This window comes from Diaporthe citri (genome assembly GCF_014595645.1).
Source record: "Diaporthe citri strain NFHF-8-4 chromosome Unknown scaffold_10, whole genome shotgun sequence".
Classification (NCBI taxonomy): Eukaryota; Fungi; Ascomycota; class Sordariomycetes; order Diaporthales; family Diaporthaceae; genus Diaporthe; species Diaporthe citri.
In genome coordinates, this window is record NW_025064855.1 from 715245 (window position 1) to 743220 (window position 27976).

General features: G+C 43.0%; 11 protein-coding genes across 11 annotated transcripts; 6 read left to right on the forward strand and 5 right to left on the reverse strand.

Moving 5' to 3' along the window:
* Nucleotides 1-1083: 1083 nt before the first annotated feature.
* INS49_003421 (uncharacterized protein) lies at nucleotides 1084-2058 on the forward strand (the record flags this gene model as incomplete). The annotated part of the gene is made up of 1 exon (XM_043164215.1): nucleotides 1084-2058. One exon carries the CDS (start codon nucleotides 1084-1086, stop codon nucleotides 2056-2058), a length of 975 nt encoding a protein of 324 aa, XP_043018980.1.
* Nucleotides 2059-2346: 288 nt separating this feature from the next.
* INS49_003422 (uncharacterized protein) lies at nucleotides 2347-2664 on the reverse strand (the record flags this gene model as incomplete). Its single annotated transcript, XM_043164216.1, has 1 exon — nucleotides 2347-2664. The coding sequence occupies one exon, from the start codon at nucleotides 2662-2664 to the stop codon at nucleotides 2347-2349; it is 318 nt and encodes a 105-aa protein (XP_043018981.1).
* Nucleotides 2665-4598: 1934 nt separating this feature from the next.
* INS49_003423 (uncharacterized protein) lies at nucleotides 4599-5031 on the reverse strand (the record flags this gene model as incomplete). The annotated part of the gene is made up of 2 exons (XM_043164217.1): nucleotides 4599-4840; nucleotides 4941-5031. 2 exons carry the CDS (start codon nucleotides 5029-5031, stop codon nucleotides 4599-4601), a joined length of 333 nt encoding a protein of 110 aa, XP_043018982.1.
* Nucleotides 5032-6359: 1328 nt separating this feature from the next.
* Nucleotides 6360-7100, forward strand: INS49_003424 (uncharacterized protein; the record flags this gene model as incomplete). The annotated part of the gene is made up of 1 exon (XM_043164218.1): nucleotides 6360-7100. The coding sequence occupies one exon, from the start codon at nucleotides 6360-6362 to the stop codon at nucleotides 7098-7100; it is 741 nt and encodes a 246-aa protein (XP_043018983.1).
* A 1327-nt stretch (nucleotides 7101-8427) lies between these two features.
* On the forward strand, nucleotides 8428-10116 carry INS49_003425 (uncharacterized protein; the record flags this gene model as incomplete). The annotated part of the gene is made up of 1 exon (XM_043164219.1): nucleotides 8428-10116. One exon carries the CDS (start codon nucleotides 8428-8430, stop codon nucleotides 10114-10116), a length of 1689 nt encoding a protein of 562 aa, XP_043018984.1.
* Nucleotides 10117-10158: 42 nt separating this feature from the next.
* Nucleotides 10159-10791, forward strand: INS49_003426 (uncharacterized protein; the record flags this gene model as incomplete). The annotated part of the gene is made up of 1 exon (XM_043164220.1): nucleotides 10159-10791. The coding sequence occupies one exon, from the start codon at nucleotides 10159-10161 to the stop codon at nucleotides 10789-10791; it is 633 nt and encodes a 210-aa protein (XP_043018985.1).
* Nucleotides 10792-11321: 530 nt separating this feature from the next.
* Nucleotides 11322-12368, reverse strand: INS49_003427 (uncharacterized protein; the record flags this gene model as incomplete). Its single annotated transcript, XM_043164221.1, has 4 exons — nucleotides 11322-11438; nucleotides 11513-11725; nucleotides 11803-12148; nucleotides 12280-12368. 4 exons carry the CDS (start codon nucleotides 12366-12368, stop codon nucleotides 11322-11324), a joined length of 765 nt encoding a protein of 254 aa, XP_043018986.1.
* Nucleotides 12369-21014: 8646 nt separating this feature from the next.
* On the forward strand, nucleotides 21015-21600 carry INS49_003428 (uncharacterized protein; the record flags this gene model as incomplete). Its single annotated transcript, XM_043164222.1, has 2 exons — nucleotides 21015-21246; nucleotides 21548-21600. 2 exons carry the CDS (start codon nucleotides 21015-21017, stop codon nucleotides 21598-21600), a joined length of 285 nt encoding a protein of 94 aa, XP_043018987.1.
* Nucleotides 21601-21860: 260 nt separating this feature from the next.
* Nucleotides 21861-23045, reverse strand: INS49_003429 (uncharacterized protein; the record flags this gene model as incomplete). The annotated part of the gene is made up of 1 exon (XM_043164223.1): nucleotides 21861-23045. One exon carries the CDS (start codon nucleotides 23043-23045, stop codon nucleotides 21861-21863), a length of 1185 nt encoding a protein of 394 aa, XP_043018988.1.
* A 1558-nt stretch (nucleotides 23046-24603) lies between these two features.
* Nucleotides 24604-25512, forward strand: INS49_003430 (uncharacterized protein; the record flags this gene model as incomplete). Its single annotated transcript, XM_043164224.1, has 3 exons — nucleotides 24604-24917; nucleotides 24991-25441; nucleotides 25495-25512. The coding sequence occupies 3 exons, from the start codon at nucleotides 24604-24606 to the stop codon at nucleotides 25510-25512; spliced, it is 783 nt and encodes a 260-aa protein (XP_043018989.1).
* A 362-nt stretch (nucleotides 25513-25874) lies between these two features.
* INS49_003431 (uncharacterized protein) lies at nucleotides 25875-27709 on the reverse strand (the record flags this gene model as incomplete). The annotated part of the gene is made up of 3 exons (XM_043164225.1): nucleotides 25875-26542; nucleotides 26603-27127; nucleotides 27187-27709. The coding sequence occupies 3 exons, from the start codon at nucleotides 27707-27709 to the stop codon at nucleotides 25875-25877; spliced, it is 1716 nt and encodes a 571-aa protein (XP_043018990.1).
* Nucleotides 27710-27976: the final 267 nt, after the last annotated feature.

A 27976-nucleotide genomic window follows, 5' to 3' on the forward strand; every position in this document is an offset into this window, starting at 1 on the left:
CGCCTTTGGGAAGAAACAGGAGACTTGATTGCAATTGTGTAGTAACACAATTCACACGGGGAAAATGTCAGGAAGACACCATCTGAGTGAGGTGAGAAGGAATGTCAGATTTCTATCCATTTAGGACCATCTCAATCTGGCCCCCATCATCTCACCCATGGTTGGGCGGATTCCACAGGGGTTGCAGGAGAATGTTTCCTCATTGGTAAGGGAAAGCTTGGCAAGCTTCAATCCCTTCAGCTGCCTAACTGAGTTGGTATGTAAGAAACGATGCATGGGCGAGTCTCGAAGCACCCCTGGCTAATGTTAGTAAACAATGACGTTGTAATCAGAACCATGGATTCCTTATTGTTTCTGGTGGGTCTAACGTAAAGAAGCACTACGGAACATGAGAGCCTTCACTCATACGGCAAGCAACGATAAAACTTTTGCAATTGTCTACCAAACGCCTCATGTGAGACCTTTCTCATAGCTTTGTAAATTTATAACCGGCCTTGTTCTGCAATGTTATATTACTGTGCCTGGAGAAAAGTTCTTTTATTTGAGGACGTAATAAGGAGCGATCAAGAAGCATGAGGTCATGTACTAGGAGCTTGGACGTACTACGTAGACATCGGTTTATCTGTATATGTATGTTGACAGAGCTGGGGTAATACCAACTGACAATTTGGATAATTATTCCGTATTGTTACATTGGCTTCCGCGAGCAGAACTGCGGAAGCGGGAATCATTGCTGGGTGTCGTTGGAGAAGGAGCGGGGATGCCGGGCCTAAATGCATCATTACCCCGGACACCGAATGAGAGAAAATATATAAGCACTTCTCACTAACGTCATGTCTTGTTTAACTACTGAGGTACCTAGAAATTGAGGTACTTGGCTATCGCTCGAATTTAAAGTCTACAAAAATGCGGCTTAGGGGTTCCACTATCCTGGGCACTGCATGTCTATTTCTTGTTCGAAGTTCTGCTGCATCTTGCACAACTGATGATGACTGCAGCCTGAACGGTGTTTGCTCCTTGACGACGGGATCATGTGTTTGTGATCCAGGGTGGAAATCAGAGGACTGTGGACAACTCGATCTAATGCCCGCAACGAGATGGACGGGATATAATTACACCAACGTCACACTTCCCGATTACTACAGCACCAAAGGAGGCAACTCTTCATGGGGTGGCCAGATTATCCAAGACAGGCAGGAGAATGGGCTTTTCCATCTCATCATCTCACAATTCGCACATGGATGTGGCCTGTCTGGCTGGAGACCCTTCAGTACTGTCATCAGAGCAGAGTCTAGGACCGGGCCGCTCGGTCCCTATCACTACGCCCAGGAACTACTTGGGCCCTTCCGTCACAATCCGACGACCATCTGGAGTCCTGCAGACAATCAATACCTTCTCTACACGATCGGAATAGAGACAGAGACACCGACCACTTGCAAATCATACAAGTGGGCCAACAACATTTCAGTCTCAAGCGCCCCCGATGTTCGTGGGCCCTGGTCTTCTCCGCAGTTGCTGATCAACGGGACCAACCCAACACTCTGGCCGCTCTGGAGTCCAGAGGACCCAACATCTGAGATGATACTCGGCGCCGAGGACAACAAGATCTTCGCGGCCGACACCTTCTCCGGCCAGTACGACCTCATCAAGACCATGCCATGGAACACGTCCGACTACAGCGACCACTGGACCGAGGACCCGTTCCTGTGGCGGGACAAGCGCGGGAACTGGCATATCCTGTGCCACTGGATGATCGACACTGCCGAGCGAGGCGAGAAGTTCCCTCGGGTGGGCGGGCACTTGTTCTCTCGTGATCTGACGGGCGACTGGACTTTCAAGCTGCAGGCGGCGTACAACACGACCGTCCATTTCACTGATGGTGGGAGGACGGACTATTATCGCAGGGAGCGCCCCAAGCTGTTTTTCAGTGATGACGGAGAGCTCACTCCGCTTTTCCTAACCAACGGCGTGCAGGAGCTCAATAGTTCGGGCAGTTATACGTTGATACAACCGATCGGCAAGGGCGCGGAGACATTTTCGAGGAAATTAGGATTTTGACACGCTTTGGGACAGCAGAGAAGAGTGACCCGGAAAGTCCGGGCGTCTGGAGATGTCATGTCACTGCTTGCAGACGACGAATCCGGAACGGATTTTGCAAAGAAATGATTTGATTTTGGGTATATGAAGCGCCTCTAAACCTTTTCCCATCTATCCGTTGAACCCCACGCCTCGCCGCTCAGAGCCAAGGCCAGCCATTCATTTTCCAGTTATGTGTCTTCTTTGTAGCCGAAAATGTGCCACTCATGTCGATTTGAAGACGGCCACAAGGCAACTTTAGAAGGCAATCTAGTGCATCTTGCCGCTGCAGTTCGAGTCCTCGCCGCCCGCGCCCGCCGCCGTGCAGGCCTCGCGGAACTTGCAGTTGCTGAGCCCGTTCTCCTCGAAGCGCAGGAAGCCGGACTGCGCCTCGCCGGTGAAGTGGCACTCCTGGAACCCGCCCGTGCCGACGAGCTCCTTGTGCGGCTCGCTCTGCTCCATGCACGCCGTCATCGTCGCGTCGTTGTCGGGGGTGCCGTCGGCGTGGGTGCAGTGGCAGAGCTGGTAGAGGGCGCATGCCTGGGTGCTGGCGGCGAAGAGGAGGGCGGAGACGATGGAGAGCTTCATGGTTGTTGTTTTGGTTTGCTTTTTTGGAAAAGAGTGTGGTGTTGGAGTCTGTTGGTTCTGGTCTCCAAGGATGATATGATGAGTGTTGATGGAAATGAGTGTCGATTGGATGGTGCGGCTTGGGAAGGCTTGCAATTGATCTGGTGCTGGACATACCAAGCATTTTATATTGGTGAGTCTGTATCGTCACCCAACTGATGCTTGAGTTGGTTGTGCACCGACTTTCGTAGCTCGGTCGGTGGGTCACCTGCGGAGGAAGAGAGTTCGGATGAAAATAGATTCGCTCACCCCTAATATTACATGCGATGTATTTGCTTCCGGGGATGTCACTTGTTTGCTTGCCGATCCTTTTTTTATTGAGACAAGCACTTCTCCTAAACTGACTTGCTGACGACCTGTCTCGTCACATGCGGAAAACGGAATTTCTAACGTGACTCGACCAAAGTTTCCGCAGCCAAGGTCCGCCCACCCAGCTCTTTCAGTGAGCCCACCCTGTACATTTTTCTTATTATTACACTAATGAAATTAAGTACTTTCTTAATAAGCAACCACTACACTCTCACCGACTGGTCGGCAAGAAAGCAAAAAGAACAGAGATAGAATGTAAGCAATTGACTTAGACTTGCCTGCTGCACATCTGCACATCCGCACATCGTTTTCCTATCATGGGCAGTGATCAGAGTGCTTCATCATGACTTTTAATAGATATCTCATCTGGCATAGACCATGCAAAAAGAAATGTGGGCCATTTGAATAAGTGAACTGGCACCACCACAAGGCTGAACAGGATGCCAAGACGTAGATCTTTCTGTTCACTCACCCTAACAGCCACTCGTAGGGAACGCATCGGTCGGCTGCCTCGGTGGAGTTGACTCATGCAACTTGGAGAAAACTGCTCGTCCTAGATTTGAAGGATAGGTTGTTGGGGAAGCAGTTCTGTAAGGCGCAGGTGAATGACTCGACGCTTAAGATCGAGATTCAATCGACTTAGACGGCTTAGACGGCTTGGACATGATGATCTCTTCTCTGAAGACTGGCCCACAGGAAGGAGTCAGTCACCCGCGAGAAATATCTGATGATATGGCGGTGCAGCAAAAGTACAGAACTGCAATTTAACCTTGTGTGTGTGATATATTGATGCTTGGTGGAGGCGACGCGTGTTGCTCGGTCTGTATCCCTAACACCATGCAGCAGGATGCTGTCTGTCGGATTCAGTCTCACAACCAACAATCATTTCTTTTCGACGGGTAGTGAAGCGTAGTTATGTGGGAAGGATTTTTTCGTAGTATCTTGGAAGTTCCAGTGTGGCAGAACAGCCGTAGCTGGTTCACAAGTGACGCATGCTTCATCTCAGATATTCATGCAGGTTCGCAACAACGTCGGTGCATTAAATAATATCTCGAACATTTTTACCACAGAATCGATGAATGGGATGGGATCAAATCTGTAATCTGCAAAATCATCGATGCAAGTGCCGTTTGCTTTACGCTTGTAGTGCTTAACGCTAGGCAGTCAGCTCGGTAGATTATTCAAAGATAGACAGTGATATCAGCTCTTCAGATATGGGTCGCGTCTCCTCCCGAACCCCTAGCCAAAGCATGACACCTGAGCGTGAGTCACGGTTCGTATCGAATATGGAGGCCAGTCACTTATATGCAAATGTTCACAGGCCTGTGAACGCGGGTTGGTCGCCATTTGTACAGACAGACGATGGCAGAGCAGATTTTGGGGAGGAAGCAAAGTCTTCAGACTTCATGAAGTATGACTCCTTCCAGAAATCTTTTCATAAGTTATAGTGACCTTTCTCTATCCTTCAGTGTAGGACTGGGAGTCAAGTTGTAAGGTTTTCCCCACCCTACCGAACTACAGCATCACACATGATGCGGAATTTTAGCAGAGACCTCGTCACCGAGGCCATTCTGGCGACTCCTCGCTCAGTGCTTCTTCTTGGCCGCCTTGCTCTCCTCCATGCGCTTCAAGATCTCAGCCTCCTCGTCCTCGATGGCCTTGTCAATTTTCGCGCCGCGCGAGGGCTCGTTGCCGTGCATCTTGGCAGGCAGGGTGGGGTCGTGCGCGCCGGCGATCTGCTCCTCCGTTTTCTTCTTGCCGCTGCCGTCCTCCGGGTCGTTCTGGTCCTTGGCGGCTGCGAGGCGGTTGGCTATGCTGCGCTCGTCCTCTATGTGCGGGGTATCTCTGGTCAGCTTGACTCGTATTCACCCTGTGCAAACAGATCTATTCAACTGTTTGTGGCGTGGAGTGAAGACGGGACTGCTCACTGGAGTCGTTGTCCTGGTGTGAGTTCTCCTTGCCCTCCTCGTAAGGCACGGGCTGGTCCTCTTGCTTCTGCTCGTCTGCGTTTCCTGACATTTTGATGTTTGATTTGAAGGAGTATGAGAGGTTTTGGAAATTGGCTCAGGTCGTGAGTTAGGGGTCGTAAGTTGACCTTGTTGGGGCTGGGGATGGATTTATATAGCCGGGGTCAAGGGCGACGTTATTTGCTCTCCAGATCCTCCCACGCGAGCTGTTTGCTTCATGATGTCATGCCCCGACGACAGTGCCATTGGGCGTCATCGCAAGGGACCCGCGTGAGACAGCTCCTGCAGTGTAACCCGCTAGGAAGATGTCTAGACCAGCTAGCGCCCGCAAGGTCGACCTTCATCCCGTCTTAGCGAAAGCCGCTAGGCAGCTTAGAGGCAGAGCCGGGCGAGGCCAGGGCGAGTGATCTGCAGTCAGGGGTAGACGTTCACCGAAGGAAGTCTCACTGTTGTGAGGCTTACGACGTGATCTCTGAATACAAGCAAACAGTTGCTTATTCTATGTGGACATCGAACCCGCTTTAGGAAACGGATGTTTATCTCGGGTTGCATGACGAACGAAATGCCCAACAGGTATGCGAGCGACCATCACTCGTGTACAAAGCGCAACCATGGTAGAAGGCATTGTGTTCTTGCAGACATACCTAGGTACGTGTCAACTTCTGTATGATGACTTCTTTGTACATCCCGTTCGTGGCTACGCTGAGCGCCGTCCCGGACATCACCACAGGGGCCCATCCATGTATCATAGAAACGGAAGCTAAATAGAGCATCTCACGGCCACTCTCCTTGAGTGGTTATTCATTCATACCTCAATTATGACCCGACAGCCAGACCGGCAAAGCCGACGGAAACAAGATCTAGCGTCGACAAAGTGTAGGAGGGAGTGGATGACATCGAATGTCTACTAAACCTTAATATGACCAGTCTTCGGCCAGTTTCCCCATTGCTGAAGTGATGGACAATGGCCCCCAATGATAGTTGTGTTGTCCAAGACTGGTGCCCAAGACAGATTCATTGACAACAGAACGTCATTTACTACCGTCATTCACTACGATGCGATTATGACTCAAGTTCAGCATGTCTGTGCGTATATCCACCGGGGCTGGGATGCAACGGCATGCTCGTATTTAGCAACACCCAAGAACCAACGTGTATCAGTGACTCGGCGGGGCTGACAGTCAACAAGGGCCGCCGCATGGGTCCGATAAGTGACCAACGGACCAGGAGAAGGCGCGAAACAAAATCCCCCGGTAGTCGAGACTTGCTGACGGCGTGCATGATAAAATCATCAAGTACGGCTCGTGGCTACCTTTCCTCCTTCCCTGTGGCATCAGGCGTCGCTACATCTTCTCCTTGATGTCTCTTGAAGTCGCCAGGATGTCGCCACCGTCTGGTCAAGAGCCATCAGAACGAGATGCTAAGTTCTGCCTGACAATATCGCCGACAGGTGTACAGGAAAGCACAAGTACAGGAGACCAAGTCGGACTGAAAGTAGTGGATCGAATCGCCATTAATGAACCGAAGTCTGGTTCCTCACCACCAGCGTGTCCTGCCTCTATCTCATACAGCGTCTTCACAAAAGGGCAAAAACGCTACCTCACCTACCTCCTGGGCTTCCTGACCCTCGCCTTGTCCCTGACGGCCAACATGTGCCTGCCCCTGATCCTGCTACTAGCCAAGCAGTACCACACCTCGGCCCAGGCGATCAATCTGACCATCGCGGTCTACATCATATTCCAGGGCATCTCCGCCTCCTTCTGGAGCCCCTTGTCCCACGTCTTCGGCCGCCGCCCGGTATTCGTCCTCACCTTCGGCCTGTACACGGCCGCCAGCCTGGGGCTTGCCCTCTCCCAGGGCAGCTACACGGCGCTGGTCCTCCTGCGTGCGATGCAGAGTATGGGCGGCTCCGCGGTCCTGAGTATCGCGTACGGCGTCGTGGCTGACCTTGTCACCTCGGCCGAGAAGGGGAGCATGCTGGGACCAATGCTGGCAAGCGGGAACCTAGGCCCGTGTATTGGGCCCATCGTCGGCGGTGGCATTGTGGTGACTGGCCACGCGGCGTGGTATTTCTGGGCGTTGGTGATATTCGGCGGGATCGCGCTCTCTCTAATTCTCTAGATGTTGCCTGAGACGAGGAGGACTATTGTTGGCAATGGATCTGTGCCAGCTTTGGGCATATGGCGGACGTGGTGGAGTCTTGTGGTTGACTGGAGGGAGATCAGGAGGCTGAGAGAAGAAGGAGGCTGAGAGAAGAAGAAGACTCCGAGAGGGGAACCAAGATTCCAATAAGCGCTGAGGACAACTTCGACGACACAAATCCAGGGGATATGAACAGCGCCAATGACGGAGAGAAGAGTGCAAGCGGTGTCCTGACCGAGGGTCCCAGCAAAAGTGTCACTGGCAAAGGGAAACTGGTGTTTCCAAATCCATTCATATCACTCTGACTCATCTTCTACTAGGACACATTCCTGGGTCTCTGGCTCGTCGCAAGCCCATACGCAGTCTGGTACCTCATCCAGGCGTCGATCACCGTCATACTCTTGCATGGGGGTTTGTGCATGGTTGATGTCGTTAGCTCGAGGCGTTGGGGCAAGCATTGGAGAAATAAAAGGAGCAAGCCCCTATGAATGATCTGATATACACAAAACCCTTCACTCGGCACCACAACTTGTGACTCAAAAGGAACCAGCCCCGAGACTGCCTTGACTCACAACTCGGGTTTCATTTGTGGCATATAAATACGTCGTCCCTTTAAGTGTGTTTGAATTTCCTATGTTGATCAGTCCCCGGAACCTGCCACCTAGTTCATCGTCAGCCACAAGTCTATGTAAAACAAACAAAGAGCCATGAACATTTGTAGTTCTCTAGAATTCAGAGTCACCGAAGAATGTCAATGGTTTCTTCCATCACTTGATATCTTCCTATGTTACCATTGTTGTATATAGTTAGTACGGAGATGCCAAGAGCAGTTCGCAGATTAGTAGTAAAACCTCATGCTCCGGCACTGGACAGCTCAGATGTACAGTGTATCTCCTTTTCATGACCTGTGGTTCTCAATTTGCCTATCACACGTGTTACTTAGGTTGTGTTCACAAAATTAGTTTGGCTTATGTAAATATACATCTTCACATGCACCACAATGCAAGCCACTCCAAGTTAAACGCATCCCTTCAATCACTTGGGAGAAAGTAACTGAACAATTCCTTTCGGTACGGACATACAATTATCAGAAAGGCTCGTGCACGACGTCAACTCATCGATAACCAATTTCAACCCTCCATCCTGGACCTCGACAGATCCAGCTTCCTTGCCACCCACCCATCACGACGAGTCCACCTAAAACCTGCAAGCAGAAAGCTCGCATCAAAAGTCATCACATTCAACCACGATCGGTCCATGAAGCACTCTAGACTTCATACACTCATTGATCACGCCGCTGAACACCATGGTTTCCATCCCATCGGTCCCCAATGCCAGCTACTGGCAGTACAAGGAGGACACCAGTTACGTCCTCAGATGGATTGAACAAACGGCTAAGGCTTGTGGATGGAAGAGGCAGCAAACGCAACAAACCACGCCAGCCCCATCATCTGGAGGTTCGAACACACAGAGCAGAACGAACACAAGGGTCCCTACGAAAGAAACCACCGGCACCAAGATGGCGACAACCTCAGGCAGGCTCAAGGGCAAGGATCGCAAGGCTGCGAAGCAGCAGGCTGCGGCAGAGATTGCTGCAGTCAATGAGAAGAAAAAGAAAGACGAAGGTGAGCGAGGGGTTGTTTTGAGCGCCCTGGAAATTCTTGAGCAGGCGAATTCGATATCAGCTCGTCTTACAAAGTCCGATTCCAGTGTATACCCACCACCGCCAAGTGTGCAAGTATCTGCCTTATACCTGCCACGTGAATTGAACACCGACAAAGCTTCCCGGGAAATGAAGCTCATCGTGTGTGGTCGTTCCATGGCACATACTGTGAGCTTCGCCACGCCCTCCGTGACAACCGACACACAAGGCGTCCTTCGATTCGAAGAGTCAAGCCACGTGGTGGAGGAGGGAGGAGAGCCAGTCGACATGAGCAGTTTGACATTTTCTTTCTCTGCTAGAAGGCTTTTCTACATCGCGATTGCCAAGAATTGTGTTTTCGCCGAACCTCTTCTTCAGCTGTTCTCGCTCGATCAACATGCGTTGTTGAATGCGGACATCGACAGGGTTCTCGACCGTGACAGGAGGCTATGCCGGCTTTTATTCGGGCTGGTGCGTCTGGGCTTTGCTCCCCCCGGAGAGCCCCTTGAGGGCTGCCCGCAACGGACAAGACAGAATTGGTCAGTCAGCAAAGATCCCATCATTGCCTGCCTGATCCCTCTCTGGTCGCGAGGCGAAGTCAACCTCACAAGCGTCTTCGCTGCCGAAGTCATGCTGGACATTGAGGAGATCTGCAGTGCTTTCGCTGCACCCAAAGCAAACTACGATGAGACGTTCGGCCGTTATATGGGCTTACTGGGTCTCGAAGTAGTAGATGATGCAGCCCCAGACGGAGGCATGTTCACCCATACAAAAGATAGTCCCCTCGTCAGAGGCTCTGGTTATGAGGGCTGGTTTGAGAAGGCCAAAGAGATCCTGATAAAGGCATTTTGCTTGTTACAAGTCCCAGCGGACTTCCGTCATCACTACGCAAGGGAGGAAGCCCAGAGAAAGGAATTCGACGTGCATTGCGGGGACTCCCACGAGCTTTACGCCGCACTGGATCCGCTGTCCCTCAAGCACACCAAAACTGAGTACCAACGATGTGGTCTATTCGATCACATACGGCTTTTGCCACACATCAACTATGTTTTCAAGAGCTATCCTATTTTCGCAACGCATCGAGAAGCCTTCATGCAGACCCTGGTCGAGTCAGCTGGTATCGATATTCTCAATGTCAACAAGCATGGAATCGGCGCCATGGCTCACATCTACAACGCGTCTCGACAGCTGGGGCTAGGCAACCTGAAGTGGCCTACCATGGACCGACTCATCGACCTGCACAAGGTCGCCTTGTTTGCCGGCGACATCCCCACCACCCCGGCCGCCATGCTCAAGAGCTTTTCACACCGGTACTGGGGCCCGAAGGGCAAGATGTCACGCAGGGAAAAATAGAAACGCATGAACAGTGCCATCACATTGATGAAAACATCCGCAATGGCACAGGCGTTCAATGAGCACTGGGACACCGCCGGTCGCATTCCCTTTTGGTACACCTTGGAGTCAAACGCCCTGGCCGCAGCAGCAGAGAAGAAGCCCGGCGACAAGAAAGCAGTATCATCTAACCCGAGCTTTGTCGAGAGAATGTCGGCGACGGAGGGGTATCTGACGAAGCAGCTCCAAGACGTACGCGTGGACTACCTGGAGATCGACCGGGTGGGTGTCGAGTTCAATAATGACCTACTCAAGCACTCCCGGGGGGTATTTGGGAAACAGGCGAACCGGGTCCTCCAAGAAGAGGCCGATGACCAGTGGAGCGGCATCGACTTCGTGTCGGAGTCGTTCGAGCAGGAGGCACAGCTCCACGAGGCGGTGTCCAAGTGCGGTGGCGACCCCTCCAAGCTGCCCGTCCAGGACTGCGACTACCTTCAGGACAGCATCAACTGCCTTGCAAATGTCCTAAGGGCCAAGGGCATTGGCGGGTGCCCAGATGCCACTGATGGGGAGGCTGTGAACGTGCCTACTTCCCTGACGCGTTTTAGGATACGAGGTTCGGAGGACTTGCCCGACATGAGACGACTCGTTCTCGTGTCTCATTGCAGCTGTTGCCACCGCAAGCATTACTTCTGAGCCTCTCTCTCCCGAAAATTCCGACTCGCTGGCAGGGATCAGGGTGAGGGGATGAGGTTGTTTGGACGCTCGCTACAGGAACTACTCATCACTGTTCAACTGTCCACACCTAAGTTTGTGCATGCTTTGCGGAGGAGGGAATCAAAAAGACCTGGACCCGGCTTTCTTCAGGGCGCGGGCTATAGATTGGAGGAGAGAATTGTGCGACACCCGGTTGAACCCGACGCTCTGCAATTCGTGGAAGTTCTCGAGGCCTCGATTTACGTTAGTCTCACTAAGAGCATATGTAAAAAGGCTTGTCACTACTGTATTAATCAATAACTTTACAGACAGCATAATACGGATGGTGTGACGTGAATACTATGGCCATCGACAAGTACTCAGGAGTGATCACCATGGCCTTCCATTTGGGATTCAGGGCAGACCGATGTGACCGGTCACCACGACTCATATAAGATATGTACAAGAAGTATTGGAGGCCTCCAGGGTGTGGGTGATTCAGTGCAATGACAGTCTTGGAGGTTGACTGGTCACAGATCCGAGGACGACCTGCAACGGAGCACTTTCAACCGCCTAGGTGAAGCCAGACCAGATGCCGCCACCTGGAGGAGAGTGTAAGTCGTAGCGGTGCTTGAGTAGATGTTGATCTAAAACAAGCAGTGTTAGCAGCATGTCCTTGCCTAAACCGTCTGTTCTCAGGGTTATCAGGCAGAATACTCACGTTGACACCAGGGTCGTTGGCGGAGGCATAGGCAGGAATCGAGTAGAGGAAGTCCGAGGATGGCGAAGCAGAGCCACTCCCGGTGACGACGAGTTGAGCACACTCAGGGTAGAACTGTGGCGTATTCTGTTGGTGGAGCGCAAGCAGCTCGTGGCGGATGAGGTAGTTGCCTGGGGCAAGGTTCGTGGGGATCTTGCTCGACCACTTGAGTTTCTATCCATAGGGTAAGGTCATGTCAGCAGTCCTACATCTCCAGCAACCGTCGGATTACAATGACCGATGGCACTTACATCGACAACAATAGCAGTGCCCCAGCTATCTCCACTCAGCGGCGGCGCAAACATACCCATCTGGTCAATCTTGAACCAGCTCTTGCTCTTGCCGTCGCAGGCGGAGAAGGCGCCGGCACACTTATACATCCAGACCATCACGGGCCCCTGCTTGTGCGTCCACTGAGACCAGATAGCCGTGATGTTCTGCCCGGCCGCTATGGTGGCCGTGAGCGCCGCCGAGGTGCCTCCGTTGCAGGTCATCTTGGCGTCTGAGACGCTCATGATGGGGTTGTAGTCGGGCCATTGACGCTGGATGGAAGCGGGCGAGGTGGCGGGCGAGAAGCCGGTGTAGCCGGGGTATGTGCTGGGGGCGGATCTGTGTTAGCTAAAACTTGAAAGTCGTCGCGGAAGGTCGGTGGGCCTGTTTGGTTTCTTTTTCTTTTTCCTCTTTTCTGTGTTTCTTTTCTTTGACTTGTTCTCTCCCGAAACACTTACGTCGAGCCTATCTGGTAGCTTGTAACGGCTCCGTGACCGGCGGCCAGGGAGGCGGCCGACAGGGCCGCGGCAAAGATGTTCAGCTTCATGATACTGCGATGCGAGTCGTCGAATTTTGGGAAGGCCGAGATCCTGTTCAATTGGAATATGCTTCTAGTTCACCCTAGATTGAAGTCTGTAGATTGAAGCCGAGGAGAGCAAGACCACAGAACCTGGGACATAGAGGAGTAGTTAAATACTTCGAGGGCTAATAGCTCAATTAATCGATCAGTCCTTTGTAATACACAGGCCGAATCTAAGCATTCCCACACACCATCCATGAATATGGCAATGTTATATCTGCAGAAGCAAGGCCGTTTATTACGCCGCGTGAATCAAGCGGCTAGCCGTTGTGTTCACCAAGAAAGTAGAGATCATCGTGGTCTGGAAGGTCTCTAGAACCGAGGCCGAGTCTGACAGACCACTGAAATCTCACCAACGCAGACAGCCACGGCTCGCGGACCGACTGGGCTGCGAGAGACTCGTCTTATTGATGAGGTGTAAGCTCCTTGTCCAGGTGACCAGAGACACCAGGGGGCCGTGCGGACCATGCTGACGAACAGACAGGCTCCTGAATAGCCGGGACGGCAGCTATCAAGAGGATGTGAGGCTTTTCATGGTCAGGCTCTGCCAGAAATTCGGCGTTCACCATCCGAAGAACAGATCCGGGGATGCTGGAGTGGCACTGATTGGGTGTAATGGGCCCCAGGTGTGCTTTCGGCTTTTGTCGATCCTAGCGTACCGGGATCTATATTGCAGGCTATTTGGATAATATAGTGATGTTGATGGGTACCCGGACATGCTTACAGTCCACTGCCATTAGATAACAACGGCGACATCTCTGCAGCACTGGCAGGATCGTGTTGTAGGTGGAAGTAAAACCTGTCTCTTTTTTTCGAACGTAATGAGTACAAGGCTCTTTCGTTAGTATGCCAAATGTGACTGCCCTGCATCCATGCGAGAAACTGGGTTTGTGATTCGACGATAGCGTGCCAGAAACAACTCGAATCCCATATATAAGATTCCAAATATAGACTCTCGAAGAAATGAGGCCATTCGAGTCGCGAACTGCATGCGGACAGCATAGAAGGGCTTGATTCCACCATCGTCAAACTGTTGCGCTGAGTTGTGAAATGAACTCCTTGGAGAAGATCTGACTTTCGTACAAATTTGAGAGCGTAAGTGCCAAAGAGCCGCACTGGTCGACGCATGCTGCCGTGATTCACACCTCGGACTCGTGGTTGGATCTCTGGTGGATGGCGACCAAGAAGGAAGGTCTGGGAAAAATCAACGTGTCTTAGTCAGCATCAACAGTACGTAGTTACATCCGCTGTCTGTCTTAAACGAAGTAATGCCCCCCCCTTATTGTTTTAATTAGCTGTTTCCTCTTGTATTAAAATTTGGCTGTAAACGCGGAATATATATTAAGATTCTTATAAATACCCTTATTTATATTACTATATATTTAATTTAATAAAAAAAAGATTATTATAACTTTATTTTATATATATTTTTAAAATAATTAAAAGTAATAAAATTAACTTAAGCTTATTATATTAAGAAATATATATTTTATTAGCTTTAGCTTAAGGTAATTATAGCTTACTTAAATTAATAAATAACTTATTTTAATAGCTTTTAAAAAATAAAAGCTTAGTTATTATAATTATATACTTATTTATAATGTTAAGTTATTTACTTTATTAATAAAGTATATATTAATTAATTAATAGCATTATTATATATAAAGAAGTTAATAATAAAGGTAAAGGCTGCTATTATTATAAAATAAAAGCTAATAATTTAATTAAAGCCTTTTTAAGATAAGTAAATAGCTGCTTAATATATTATTTAATATATTATTAAAAATATTAAGAAGGTTACCCTTAAAGCTATTTTTAATAAAAATAATGCTTTAAGTAGCTTAAGTAAAGCTAAGGATGCCTATGTTAATTAAAAAATATTAAGTATATTTAAATTATTGCTATTAGTTAGCAATGCTAAGGGTAGCAATATTAAGGAGTTAAAAAGCTATTCCTTATTAAGGAAATTGCTAGGAAAACCATTTTTAATGTTATATATAAAAGTTATTAATATAAAAACTTTTTTAATATTATTAATAAAGTAATAAAGCTTTAAGTTTAATAATAATAAGTATAAGGCTTTTAATATTAATTTATTACTTAGCAAGCTTTTCTTTAAGATAAAGAATTAAATTAAGATTAAGCTTATTAATATAAGAAATATAATAATTAAATTATTATAAATTTTATTTAAAGTAAGTTATTAGCTATAAATAAAAATATTTTTAATTTAATTAAGTATGGTAAAAAGAATTAAAAGGTATTTTAAGGAAGAATTTCTTAATAATAAAATTATAAAAATGCTTTTATTAAGCAAGAGTTCTTATTATTTTATAATTATATATACTTATAAAGTAATATTCTTAATAGCATAAATAACGCTTTATAGCATTATAATGCTAAGATAATTAGGTATTAAAATCTTTAAGCTTCCTTTATTAATAAAATTAATACTTAATTTAGCAAATAATTTGCTAATAGTTAAGCGCTTAAAAAGTATTCCTTTAATAAGAAAGTTATTATTACTTTAAGGCTCTTAAAAAGGGTTAATTATTATTTATATAATAATTATAATAAATAGCGATTAATTGCTTATTTTTAAGGCTTATAAAAAGTTAATATAAATATAATAATGCTTTAAGGGTTTTTATTATAAGGTTAATTATTATTATTATAATAAAGGGAACTTTTTATAATAATAATGCTATATTAAAAAGAATAATATATATATAAATATTATTAATGCTAATTTAAATATATAAGCATAAGCAATAATTAATAATAAGGCTATTATTTAAGGGCCTTTAAAAAAGCTTTTTATTAAGTAAATAAATGCTATTAAAGTTAATAAAAGTAATAAAAAACTTAGTAATAATAACATTAGCCTTATATATAAGTAAAAAAAGCTTAGGAAGGGTAATAAGTAAAGAAAAAGCGGTATTAATATAATGGTTAACTTATTAATTAATCTTTATGCCCTTAGCTTTAGGTATAAGCACTTAGTGATATTATTATTAGCGCTATTAGTGCTTTTATTAATATACTTATTAAGGGGCTTTAAAAAGCTGCCGGCATTATTAATATTAATAGCTTTTTGCTTAAGTAGCTTTATATATTATTATTAATTACTTATGCTTTTATTATTGCTGCTATAAATGCTTAGTAATTAAAAGGCTTTTAATAAAGACTTTATATTTAAGGCTTTATAAAAGCATTTCTATATATTAGCAAAGAAAAGGTAATTAATAAAGTTATAAAAGGTTATAAAGTGTAAAAATATTAATCTTTAAGCTTTATACTTAAAGGAAAATGTTTATTATGGGCTAGCCTTGGGTTGTTTGCCGTAAGGTGTCTAAATAGGGTTTATATTTAAAGTGCAAAGGAGAAGGTTTACTCCTTGTTTGCATTTATGCTAAAGCCTATTCTTATAGGGTTAAAGCCCATTAATTAATTATAATAGGTAAAGCTTAAACCATAATATATTTTCCTTCTTTAGGTCCTTATGGCAGGTTTTAAAGGATAGCTATATAATAAAAAATAAAGGATACTATGGTTTAGTTATAAATTAAATATTGCTCTTTACCTAGCTATTTAATTATATTTTAGCGCTTCTTAATTGCGTTAAAGGCTTAGCTTATTATTTATAATTAATATGCCTTGGCTTTTATAATTTAATATATTAATTAAAGTAAGTTAATAAAAAATAATTATTTAAATATAAGCTAATAGTTAAGTTAATAATATTTTTATAATTTTTTAATATAAGCCTTTTATATAAGCTTTTTTATTTAAAACCTTAGGATTATAGATTTATTATATAATTTATAATTAATTAGCGCTTAATTATAAATAATTTACTTTATTAATGGGAATTTCTTAGATTTTAAGCGTTTTTATAGGGTTAAATTAATTAATATATAGTTAGTTTGCTTTAAATTTAGGTTAGTGCTAAATTAGCATTACTTTTAAGCCTTATCTTATAAAAAAAATTTTATATTTTTTTAAATAAATTCCTTTTTTTTATTAGCCTTAATTAATAAAAGCTATATTCTTATTTTCTTATAATAATTAAAATAATTATGCTTATAATAACTAAGTTAATTATATATAAAATACTTAACTTTATTTATTAAGATTATTATAATATTAATATTTATTGCTTTATTGTTTTAAGATTAAGTATTATTTTCCTTTGCTATAACGCTAAAAACGCTCTTATATTATTATAAGGTAAAGCAAAAGGCCTTAAATATATTTAATTACTCTTTATAATTAAGCTAAGTTTTTATTATAAAGATTAAGCTATTAATTATTAATAATATTTTATATTTATTTAGTTAATTTTAAGTTTTTATTATATAAGTTAATTAATTAAATTAAATAAGAAATTTTATTATTCTTTCTTTATAGCGTTATTATAGCATAATTAAGCTAAGCTTAGCATGCCTTTACTTAAAAAGGTTCTTAAGTATAAGGCAAATCTTTTTTAAGAAGCTCTTTAGCTGCCTTTTAAATATCTTTATAAAACTAATATAAAGTAAAAAGTAATTATAAAAAGTTCTTAGCTAATTAAATATATAAAAGAATTAAGCCCTTTTAGCATTAATTACCTTTTTATTTATTATAAATTTAGCTCTTATCTTTATTAATTAAGTTGTTAAGTATTCTTAAAATAAAAGTTTCTTTAAATTAGGAAGGGCTTAATAAGCTATTATTATTCTTTTTAAATTTTGCTATATTAAATTTTATATAATTATATTATAGGTTTATAATATAAAAGGATTTTAAATATATATTATAAGTTAACCTTAGGTTATTTATTATAAAGTGTTTAAATAGAGTTTATATTTAAAGTATAAAGGAAAAGGTTTACTCTTTATTTGTACTTATGTTAAAGCTTATTCTTATAAGGCTAAAGCCTATTAATTAATTATAATAGGCAAAGCTTAAACCATAATAATGTTTAGTTTAATAAAAAGAGCTTAAATAGTATTAAATTAATTAAAAGGCTTATAAAGCTGTATTTAAAGAAAAAAGAGGACTTTTTTAGGCTTTTTAAAAGCGATAAAAAGGAAAAGGGTTTATTACTGCTATTAGCGTTAATGTAAAATAAGAATTATAATTTTTAGTAAGCAAAAAGCCCTTTAATATTAGTTCATAATGCATTAATATTAAAGAGTAAATTTAAGGCGTTTTTTAATAAATTTTAAGTATTTAATTAATATTATTTGCAAGAGAAAAAGTAATATAATTAGTAAAAGAGTTAATAAAGTAGTTATATATAAAAAAAGAGTATTTATTTAAGTATTTAAAAAGTTAATTAAGAAAATTAAGTATATCTTTTATAATAAATTATTAGCTATCCTTTTTTAATTGCTTTAATAATATTCTTTTTTTATTAACTTCTTTATTATTAAAGAACTTGCTATAAATAACCTTATTATAATACTTTTTCCTTTTTATTAACGCTGCTTCTTTTGTTTTTTTTTTAATTATATAGCATTTTTATTATTCTTTATTGCCATTACTACCCTTAAATTTCTTTTTTAATATATATATATAGCGGAAATATTTCTTAATTGCCTTTATATGCTAGCTAACCTTTAAAGCGCTTAAGTATAAAAAACTTATAAATTTCTTATTACTATTATAGTTATTTATTTTATATTAATATTAATAATAAATATACCTTTTTAAATCCTTAAAATATGCTTTAATTAAGTTAAAATTAAGGGAATATAGCGATAAATATATTAGCTAAATACCCCTTGTTTTAATAGCTATATAAATAGCGTAATTATAATGCTATAAGGCGTTATTTATTATAAAGATTAATTAAAAGCTTAAATAAGCATTTATTTAAGGAAAAACCTTTTTAAAAAGCTATATTAAGAAGAATTTCTTTATTATATGCCCCTTATATATTATAATATTAAGAAGATTGCTAATTATAATTACTAGCAATAAATAAAAGCAAGCGCCTTACTTAAAAAAACTCTTAATTTAAGAAATATACTTTAATAATGCTTAGCTTATTTTTTTTATATTATTATATTTATTAAGTTTTAATTTATTATAAAAAATAAATATCTTAATAATATATTATAGCTTAAAGATTTTAAAAAGGTAATAGCTTTAAAGGTTTTTATTATGCTATTAAATTAATATATATACTTACTTATTAATTTAATTATATATCTTAAGGGCCCTTATAATAATTTTCATTAAGTAATTAATTTAATATACTTTAATAAGTATTATGGTTTGGGCTTTGCTTATTATAATTAATTAATAGGCTTTAGCCTTATAAAAATAAGCTTTAATGCAAGTATAAATAAAGAGTAAATCTTTTTTTTTATACTTTAAATATAAACTTTATTTAAATACTTTATAGTAAATAATTTAAGGTTAGCTTATAATATATATTTAAAGTTCTTTTATATTATAAATTTATAATATAATTATATAAAACTTAATATAATAAGATTTAAAAAGAATAATAATAGCTTATTAAACCCTTTTTTATTTAAAAAAACTTTTATCTTAAGAATACTTAATAACTTAATTAATAAAGATAAGGGCTAAGTTTATAATAAATAAAGAAGTAATTAATGCTAAAAGAGCTTAATTTTTTTATATATTTAATTAATTAAGAACTTTTTATAATTACTTTTTGCTTTATATTAATTTTATAAAGATATTTAAGAGGTAATTAAAAAGCTTTTTAAAGAAGGTTTGCTTTATGCTTAAAAATCTTTTTAAATAAAGGTATATTAAGCTTAATTTAATTATATTATAATAATATTATAAAGAAGAAATAATAAAATTTCTTACTTAATTTAATTAATTAATTTATATAATAAAGACTTAAAGTTAATTAAATAAATATAAAATATTATTAATAGCTAATAGCTTAATTATAAAAAGTAATTAAATATATTTAAGGCCTTTTGCTTTACTTTATAGCAATATAAGGGTATTTTTAATATTATAATAAAGAAGAATAATATTTAATCTTAAAATAATAAAGTAATAAATATTAATATTATAATAATTTTAATAAGTAAAGTTAAGTATTTTGTATATAGTTAATTTAATTATTATAAGTATAATTATCTTAATTATTATAAGAAAATAAGGGTATAGCTTTTATTAATTAAGGTTAATAAAGAAAAGAAGTTTATTTAAAGGGGCGTAAAATTTTTTTTATAAGATGGGGCTTAAAAGTAATATTAACTTAATGCTAATTTAAACTTAAAATAAATTAACTATATATTAATTAGTTTAGCTTTATAAAAATACTTAAAATTTAAGAAATTTTTATTAATAAAGTAAATTGCTTATAATTAAATACTAATTAAATATAAATTATATAATAAATTTATAATTTTAAGATTTTAAATAAAAAAGCTTATATAAAAGGCTTGCATTAAAGGATTATAAAAATGCTATTAGCTTAGCTATTAACTTATGCTTAAATAATTATTTTTTATTAGCTTGCTTTAGCTAATATATTAAATTATAATGGCTAAAATGTATTAATTATAAATAATAAGCTAAGTTTTTAATGTAATTAAAAGGTGCTAAAATATAATTAAATAGTTAAATAAAGAGCGATATTTAATTTATAATTAAATTATGGTATTCTTTATTTTTTATTATATAGCTGCCTTTTAAGGCTTATTATAAGGATTTGGAAAAGGAGGATATATTATGGTTTGGGCTTTGCCCATTATAATTAGTTAATAGGCTTTAGCTTTATAAGAATAAACTTTAGCGCGGGTATAAATAGGGAGTGAATCTTTTTCTTTATACTTTAAATATAAACCCCATTTAAATACCTTACGGCAGATAACCCAAGGCTAGCCTATAATAATAAGAAAGCATTATATTTTATTAAAGTATATATTTAGCTTATTAAGGAAAAAATCTTTAAGCTTTTATATAGTAATAAAAGGGTGTTAATAATGTTTAAAAGGCTTGTTATATTAAAAAATATTATATATTTTTAAAGCTTATTGCTTTAATTTAACGGCATTTAATAATAATAATAAGGGTATGCTTAACGTTATAATAATTATAATTATAATCCTTTTTTAATATTATTAAATTATTGCCTTGTTATATTAAAATTTAGCTTATAGCTATTTATTTAATGGTAATAAATTTAAATATAAATAAAATTATAATATTTATAATTTTATACTTAATAAATAATAATTACTTATTATAATAATCTTTTTTTTATTAAATTAAGTATATTAAATAATATTAATAAGGGTGTTTATAAAAATCTTAGTGCATATTCTGTATTTACAGCTAAATTTTAATGCAGGGGGGGATAGCTAATTAAAACGACAAGGGGGGGGCATCACTTCGTTTAAGACAGACAGCGGCTGCCAAGATTCGTTCTAGAACTGAGTGCCTGCCGCTGCGGCACGATCCGAAAAGCTTCCAGAAGTTCGCCATCCCACCACCCATCCACTCACGAACCACCCAAATCTGATCACGCCTCTTCAGTCCTCAGAAACAATACACCGATTCTCCTCGACCTGTCTTCGCCAGCTTCTGCAACCGGCTCAGTACCCCAAAGCCAGACACCCACTGCCGACAATGGCTCTCCAAGCCTACCGCAGCCTCCTCCGCGCAACGCGCCTGACCTTCCGAGGCGACGAGCGGCTCCTCACCAACGCCCGGGACCAGATCCGCGCCGGGTTCCGCGAGAAGGCGGCGCTGTCCCCCTCGGACCCGGCCGTCGCGCCCGCGGTGCAGCACGCGCAGCAGATCGCCGCGATGCTGCGGGAGAATGTTGTGCAGGGGCGCAACGAGGGCGATGGGAGATATAGTAAGTTCTTGAGGTCCTATTACTGGTTTCATTGCCGAGCGGGTGAAGGCATTGTAGTACGGCGCTGATGGGCATGGCTTGACTTAGAGCTCAGGATTCACGAGCACACCGAGCGGGGCGACAACGATACGGTCAAGACGGCGGGTGGGCAGACTGTCAAGATTGGGGCTGGGTGCTGCTCGAGTTGAGACCTCATTGGAGTCAAGTCAATACGGTCAATGAAATCGACACTCAGGTGGTCCGTTAGAAGCGCTCTGACGACCAGCAGTGCATTGCAGCAGCGACGCGCTGACGAGGCCAGCTCAGCCCATGCACGCCCGGCGGGACGCAAAGGGGCCTACGAGACGAGCATGACGCTCACAAAGAGGGTTGGAGACATTCAAAAGAGGTGGATGGCTTCCGGTGTAAGATTAGATGATGATGTACAAATCCTATGATACCCCCTCCAATACTCACAAATGTTCGGGAAACCCACAAATGCCCCAATGCAATGGACTATGCTACCGGCCCTGTCTGCTGAGTGCTGATGTCTAGCCTTGCAACGACTGACTGCCTGGCTACCCTGAACTCCCGAACACCGCAAATGATATAATTTGATCGCAAGAGTAGGCTTTTCAGTTGCCAGACAGGCTGGCATAGTTGACATCAGACGCACCGGGCGGCGCGGCCACTGCCAGGTTTTCGAGGTCGTTCTGTTGGGCGCCGCTGCCACCTGCTCCGGTGGCATTACCGCCCTCGACGGCCTTCTGCCCTCCCTGTGTCCTCCTCGCCTGTGGAAATGCCGACCGTCCGTCCCTCAGCATCTCAGATCGCTCCTCGCGGTTCATATTTCCAACAGCCTTTGGCTGGCTCCATCGCACCCGTAACGGGCACCCGGCGATGACAGCCTTGCCCTGGCACGCCTCTGATGCCCTCTCCGCACCCTCCCTGGTCTCGTAGTTGATGAACGCGCAGTGCGACATGTGCGAGCACACCAGCGACTTGATCTTTCCGTGCGCCTTGAAGAAATCGCGAATTTTGTGTTCTGGTAGGTCGTCCTCGATACCCGTGACAAACAGCGACATGATGTTCTTATCGGCAGGCGGCTTCCAGTCGTTCGGCCCCGGTGGTAGTTGCGCCACGGAGGGGAATGCGCCTTTCCTAGGTCCTCCTGGCCTGCCTCCTCTGGGTCCCGCGCCCATAGCACCAGCTGCCCTCGAGTCTCGCGACCGAATCGGACCAGCGCCTCCCAGGCCAGCGCCCACCACGGGGTTTCCGCCTGTCGCGCTCCCACCAGCCTTTGAGCTTTCGCCAGTCGCATTGCCCTCCTCGTCGACTGTCCTCCCTTTCCTAAAGTACGGCTTGCTCTGCGCCAGCCTCCTCAACAGCTCGCGGGCCTTCTCGTCCGTCTTCTCGTACTCTTCGATGCCTGCCCTGCCCTCCTCGATGGCCTTCTCGTTGTTCTGCGCGAAGAACTCCCTGTTGATCTCGGACTGGGGGCCCGGGGCGACCATCTTAAGGGCGGCGTCGCGCACGACGATGGGCAGGCCGAAGGACAGGTCGAGCATGCAGCACTGGCAGCAGTTCTTGAGGCGGGCGCAGGTCAGGCACACGTTTGTGCGCTTCTTGCGGCCGTGGGCGCGGTCGGTGGACCACTGGAAGACGGTGAAGGGCCGCGTGCACAGCTTGCACTCGGCGGCGTAGTCCTCCTTGAGCATCTTGACGTACGGGTTCTCGGGCAGGCAGTTCTCGCAGACCGAGGGGAAGTCGGTCGACTCCCAGCCCGAGCGGTTGAGGTCCTGTTTTATTTGGGGCGGCATTGTTGTCGGGGCTGTGGTCGCGATCAGGTGGTGGTCGAGCAATCACGGTGATGAGACAGGATGATGTGGTTCGGAGTGGGCGTGATCGCTGTTGAATCGCAAGGAAGGAGAGGCCGAGGATGTCGCAGTGTGGGGTGATGGTATGAGGGTCGCGGGTTGATAGTCGGCGGTTGGGCTCGCTGACGGGAAACTTTGCAGTGGCGCTGAAAGCCGCAGGGAAGCGAGGTCAGGGAGCTTATCGATTACCGATCAGCCCATGCTTGACTTCCTTAGTAAGCATTCCGGCCTCTCTTGCCTTCTACCTCTTGCTAGAGTTTAGCCTTGAGAGTACTTGTATATTCACCCCTTGTGTTAAGCTGCCCCTAAATCTGGAATAGCCACGAGGTTAGAACATAACTGTGCTAAAGTAAGGTAAGGGTGAATCTAAAGCGAGCTTAACTAAATATGGCTAGACTTGATTAGACTTGCCCTGTATAAGCATGCCTGGCATTGGGATGTGCCGGCAGCCCGGATTTAAACTTATCCCATGGCTAGATGCATGGCTTCCTGGCGGATAAAAGATAAAGGTACTTTAAGTCCTGGATTATAATTATAAGATGATTAATCTTATAAATATATAATATTAATAATTATACTTAATAAATCTTAGCTTTTAATTTAATTTTAATGCTAAGCTTAAATTATTATTACTTTACCTTAAATAATATATTAAATATTTATTTATTTATTTTAAAAGTTTTTTAATTAAATTATTAGCTTTTACTTTATAAGAATAATAACTTTTATCTTTATAATTAACTTTTTTATATATTATAATAATATTAATTAATAAATATAATATTTAATAATAAAGTAAATAATTTAATATTATAAATAATTATATAATTATAATAATTAAGCTTTTATTTTTTATAAGTTATTAAAATAAGCTTTTTATTAATTTAAATAAAACGTAATTCTTTTAAGTTAAAATTAATAAAGTATATATTTTTTTATTAATAAGTTTAAATTAATTTTATTATTTTTAATTAATTATTTTAAAAATATTTATAAAATAAAGTTATTATAACTTTTTTTATTAAATTAAATGCATAATAATGATAAAAAGGTTATCCTTAATAATCTTAATATATATTTTATATTTAGAGCTAAATTTTGGTGCGGGGGGGAGAGCTGATCAAAACGACAGGGGGGTGGGGTAGCGTTTCGTTTTCCACACACAGCGATACCGTGTCGGCTTTCTCTCCGACGGACCGCACCAGCGAAAAGACGACCGGCGATCCTAACATGAGGGGTTCGGCCTTTCCCACAGCATTGCGAGTGACTCGGGCCAAGAATGCCCGGCTCTGGTCACTGCAAGGGATCACAAAAATGGAAAAAGCTAGGCGCTTCACTGCCAGGTGGATAGGTCGATGACTAAGACAACAACTGCTCCTAACGTCGGTCAGAAGTTAATGTGTGGCACCTGGGAGACGGCAACCTATGCTTTGCTGGAAAGAATCCAAAACCTCGGGACCTATTCAAGATATTTGACGCTGCAAAAATTGGAAATCGCACGATGTCGCACAACGAGGCGATTCTGATCACCGGCGCAGCTGGCTTCATCGGACAGGTCCTCGCAGCAGCGCTGCTCGAATCATCACCAGACATCACCTTGACCTTGACCGATATTACAAAACCACCGGTACCCGCGTCAGTCTCGCAGCATGCAAATCGCGTGACATCCACCAGCAGCGACTTGAGTCATCTTCCTGCTGTCGAGTCCCTCCTCTCGACTCCTTTCAAGGCGGCTTATCTCCTCCATGGCCTGATGTCCGGCGGCGCAGAAGCCAACCTCGAGCTGGGCTGGCGTGTTAACTGGGATAGCCACCGGTAGGGTTGCTTTCTTTGCTGGCTCACTTAGCCCTCTTGTGGTACGAGCAGCTAATCAATGTTGCCCCGAAAGAGCCGTCTTGGACCGATTAAGGGTGCATCACCCGGGCACTGTGGTGATCTTTCCGAGCTCGCTGGCCGTATACGGCCCTACTGGTCCTGGGCAGGTCACAAGCGAATCCACAAACCCACTGCCCCAGTCTTCGTACGGCGCGCAGAAGCTTATGGTGGAGACATATCTGAACGACTTTTCGAGGCGTGGTCTCCTCGATGGACGTATTGTTCGACTCCCGACCGTTGTCGTGCGGCCGGGAGCGCCATCCGCAGCAGCTAGCTCTTTCGCCAGTGGCATTATTCGCGAGCCATTAAAGGGGGAAAAGAGCATCCTCCCAGTCTCGCGGGATCTGGAGATGTGGATCTCCAGCCCCAAGACCGTCGTCGCGAATTTGATACGGATCAAAGATGTGCCCAAGGAGAAGTTTGGCTTGAGCAGGGTCCTCAACCTTCCCGGAATAACTGTGACAGTTCAACAAATATTAGATGCTGTCGAGAAGACAGGAGGAAGCCAGGCACTCAGTTTGATCGAGGAGGCTAGAGACGCAAAAGTTGAGGCTATTGTCGGAAGCTGGCCAGCTAGATTTAATACGTCTAAAGCACAAGGCCTGGGTTTGGAGCCTGATCAGACTTTGGCGGAAACTGTCAATGAATTTGCGGGAAGCTTAAGTCGATAGACCTTACTTTCCTACCAAGACAGAAGGGCAGTGAGTCATGTAGAAGAGCTCGAAAATCACGTTTCAAACGAGACATGTGTAGATGCATAATTATCTCATTCCGAATATGAATTCACTAGGACTAATGTAAAATGAATTTCACGTTCATTGGACGATGCTCTTAGGACACAAATTTGGTGCTAAGGCACCTCTACTGCGTTCAGTCTTCCATTCTGTACAAATTATATTACAAGCTCTCAGGGCTGAAGTTGTCAATCATCCCAGAAATATTGGTCCCATTACTAAAGTACATGAGCTCTGGAGCCCCGAGGCTCATGCTGCTATCAAGTAAGAAGTTCGCGTCGAAGCTGAAGGCAGAATCGCCGGAGAAGGCAGGGTTCATCAGACTAGCGAAGTCCCCGTCTTCGCTCTGAGCGGGTGCCAGGTCCAGGCGAGGCTGTTGGCTCGAAAGAGACGTCCCATTTGCCCTCAGGGTCTCCACAATCTTGTCCAGGCCGTCAGCCATAAGATTGACTAAGTGCCATTTTCCTACTGGTGTCGACCGGTAGAAACCTGCGAGTCTCGCGATTGAATCCACCACTTGTTGTCTGTCTATCAACTGCTCGCCGTGAATCATGGAGAGTTTGGCCAGGAACATGCAGGCGAAAGCTGACATTGAATGCATATAGGACGGCATCCCTGCGAGTGCAGGTTGAATTTCAGCATCCGCTATGAGGAGGTCGATGATAGAAGTTGCTGCCGCCGCAGCCGAGGAAGCTGGCTCCAGGAAGTATGAGGGTATAGAGTCTCCCTTGCGAAGGCCTCTGAAGATGTGGGAGTATAGATGTAATTTGGTGAAATGGAAGTGTAAAAGAACTCCCTTGCGGGGGAAAGTCCCAATTCGTTCATGGTGATCTGCCATCCACGTAAGTCATGGTGCTGAATGGCCATCACACTGAGAGTTGCCAAACATACCTGTAACTACCCCAGACCAATGACCGACCCATTGGTCGAGTTGGCGGGCAAATTGTGTGATTTGCATCGAGTATACTTGAGGAACCGGATCGCCAGTGTCTGGACCAAATAAGTCACGAATGGTGTGGATGATATTCACCAACGCAACCTGACTGGCAAGCCGTGTATCTTCCGATGCTGTGTTGGGAGGAGACCGCGACATGAAGGTTTTCCAACCCTGGATTGCCAAGTCCTCTCTGATGATAGGTTGCCGTCCATATAAAGTTGACAGATGCTGATCACAAATGTGCAGCACGTACCAGAGTCGCACGTAATCCGCCGATTCTTCGCTCCCTTCCTCTGTTGCCTGTTTGAAATGCCTGATGAGGTTGAACTCGGCGGCTCGCCTTATCGCACAGCCTGAGACCTCCCAGCTGATGTCGGAAAGCCAGTATGAAGCAATGCACATGGCCCTCAGGTAGTCTGAGTCGATGCGTCGGTCGAACATGGAGGAAGCCAGGAGACGGCGGCACTCCTTGTAGCATACTTGCCGTGGCTGTTAACTAAGGTCATGAATAGCAATGTAATGAGGATGACTTGCGTACCTCCATATATTTTATTGCTTTCGGGATCATGCAGTGCGGAGACAGTAAAGATGCACGTAGTCAGGATGGTGCTGCGGTGGCGGAGCGCCTCTAGTGTTCCATAACGCCCACCTATTCCATACATGAATGGGTCAAGATGGTCCCTATAGAGGGTGAAAAGACGCTCGGCGTCCTCAAGAGACAAGCTTCCCCTGGAAACAAGGTCATCGACCTTGGGTCGAGGATGCCTCGGAGTGTCGTCCTTCCCGATATCATCTGGAGAACGAAGGGCTCTGAGCTTCGTCAACTGGTAGACCGAGTTGATGGGGACCTTTGGAAGTTCATGTTCGTCTTCTGGAGAAGGCTTTGGGGAACTGTCCCGAGACAGTCCAAATTCATCGGCTAGGCGAGGTTCTGTTGCCTCCTCGTAAGTCGGAGACAACAGCATCTGCCCAGGGCTTTCAAGCTTAGATAATCGGGGAAGTTGGAGGGTCTTCAAGACATCGTCAAGACTTGAGTGGATCATCTCCAAATCGCGAACCATTGCTAGAGAAGATCTACAAAGTGTAGAGCAACGTCAGTGACCAATAGATTGCCAGCCTGCCAGGGGTTCGTCTAAGTGTATTGTGGGAGTAACCTTGGTGGAAGGTATTTTCGCAGTCCCTACCTTGATCTTTCGTTGATGAGAGTTTGAATACTTTTGTTCAGGACGCAGCCCTATACCGACACGTATCAGAAAGATCCGTGGAGGTTGAGTATACTTAAAAGAAGGGCATAAGATGCTTACAAGGTTCTTCTCGGCACATCTTTT